Source organism: Solanum stenotomum, chromosome 11, assembly GCF_019186545.1.
Source record: "Solanum stenotomum isolate F172 chromosome 11, ASM1918654v1, whole genome shotgun sequence".
NCBI classification, from domain to species: domain Eukaryota; kingdom Viridiplantae; phylum Streptophyta; class Magnoliopsida; order Solanales; family Solanaceae; genus Solanum; species Solanum stenotomum.
In genome coordinates this window covers 3,633,651-3,634,444 of record NC_064292.1, presented here as the reverse complement: position 1 = coordinate 3,634,444, position 794 = coordinate 3,633,651, and the positions used below count along the sequence as shown (strand labels likewise).

Genomic DNA, 794 nt, shown 5'->3' with positions numbered 1-794 from the left:
TTCAGCTAGACACACCATGAGTGTATACCTGCATTAAGGTACATAAGTGAATTCTATTTTGACAGACATTACAACAAGTAATTTTTAGCATCCCTAGCCGCATCCTATTTTTAATGAAGACGTCTTTACTTAGCAACTTTGTAAAGATGTCTGCCAGCTGGTCTTCAGTTTTGCAGAACCTCATCATCACATTTTGCTTTTCTACATTGTCTCTTAGAAAGTGATGCCTTATATCTATGTGCTTTGTTCTCTTGTGCTGGACCGGATTTTTGGCCATGTTCATGGCGTTTGTATTATCGCAGACGAGAGGAATAGTGTCTGTAAGTACCCCAAAATCTTCCAGCTGCTACTTTATCCATAACAATTGTGCACAACATGATGCAGCAGCCACATATTCTGCCTCTGCAGTAGACAATGCCACGGAATTCTGCTTCTTTGTTCCCCATGAAATCAAGGCTGATCCCAGGAAGTGTGCCATGCCTGATGTGCTTTTTCGATCGACAAGAAAACCTACATAATCAGCATCAACATAACCTATAAGATCAAAAGAGTCATCAGTAGGGTAGAAGAGGACCAGGTCCTGAGTTCCCTTCAAGTATCTCAGGATACGTTTAGCTGCCTTAAGGTGAGACTCTTTTGGTGCTGCTTGAAATCTTGCACACATCCCTACACTGAACACTATATCGGGCCTACTTGCAGTGAGGTACATGAGTGACCCAATAATTCCTCTATACATGGTCTGATTGACCTTCACACCATTTTCATCTTTATCAAGTTTCACACTTGTGCTCATA

At 41.4% G+C, this 794-nt stretch overlaps 1 protein-coding gene across 1 annotated transcript; it reads right to left on the bottom strand.

Moving 5' to 3' along the window:
• Positions 1 to 346: 346 nt before the first annotated feature.
• LOC125844536 (secreted RxLR effector protein 161-like) lies at positions 347 to 793 on the bottom strand. The gene has a single exon (XM_049523844.1). It carries the CDS (start codon positions 791 to 793, stop codon positions 347 to 349), a length of 447 nt encoding a protein of 148 aa, XP_049379801.1.
• Between the last annotated feature and the right edge of the window lies 1 nt (position 794).

Bases quoted from the DNA above. Each gene is read 5' to 3' on its own strand.
- LOC125844536 (XM_049523844.1), bottom strand. From the start codon at position 793: ATGAGCACAAGTGTGAAACTTGATAAAGATGAAAATGGTGTGAAGGTC.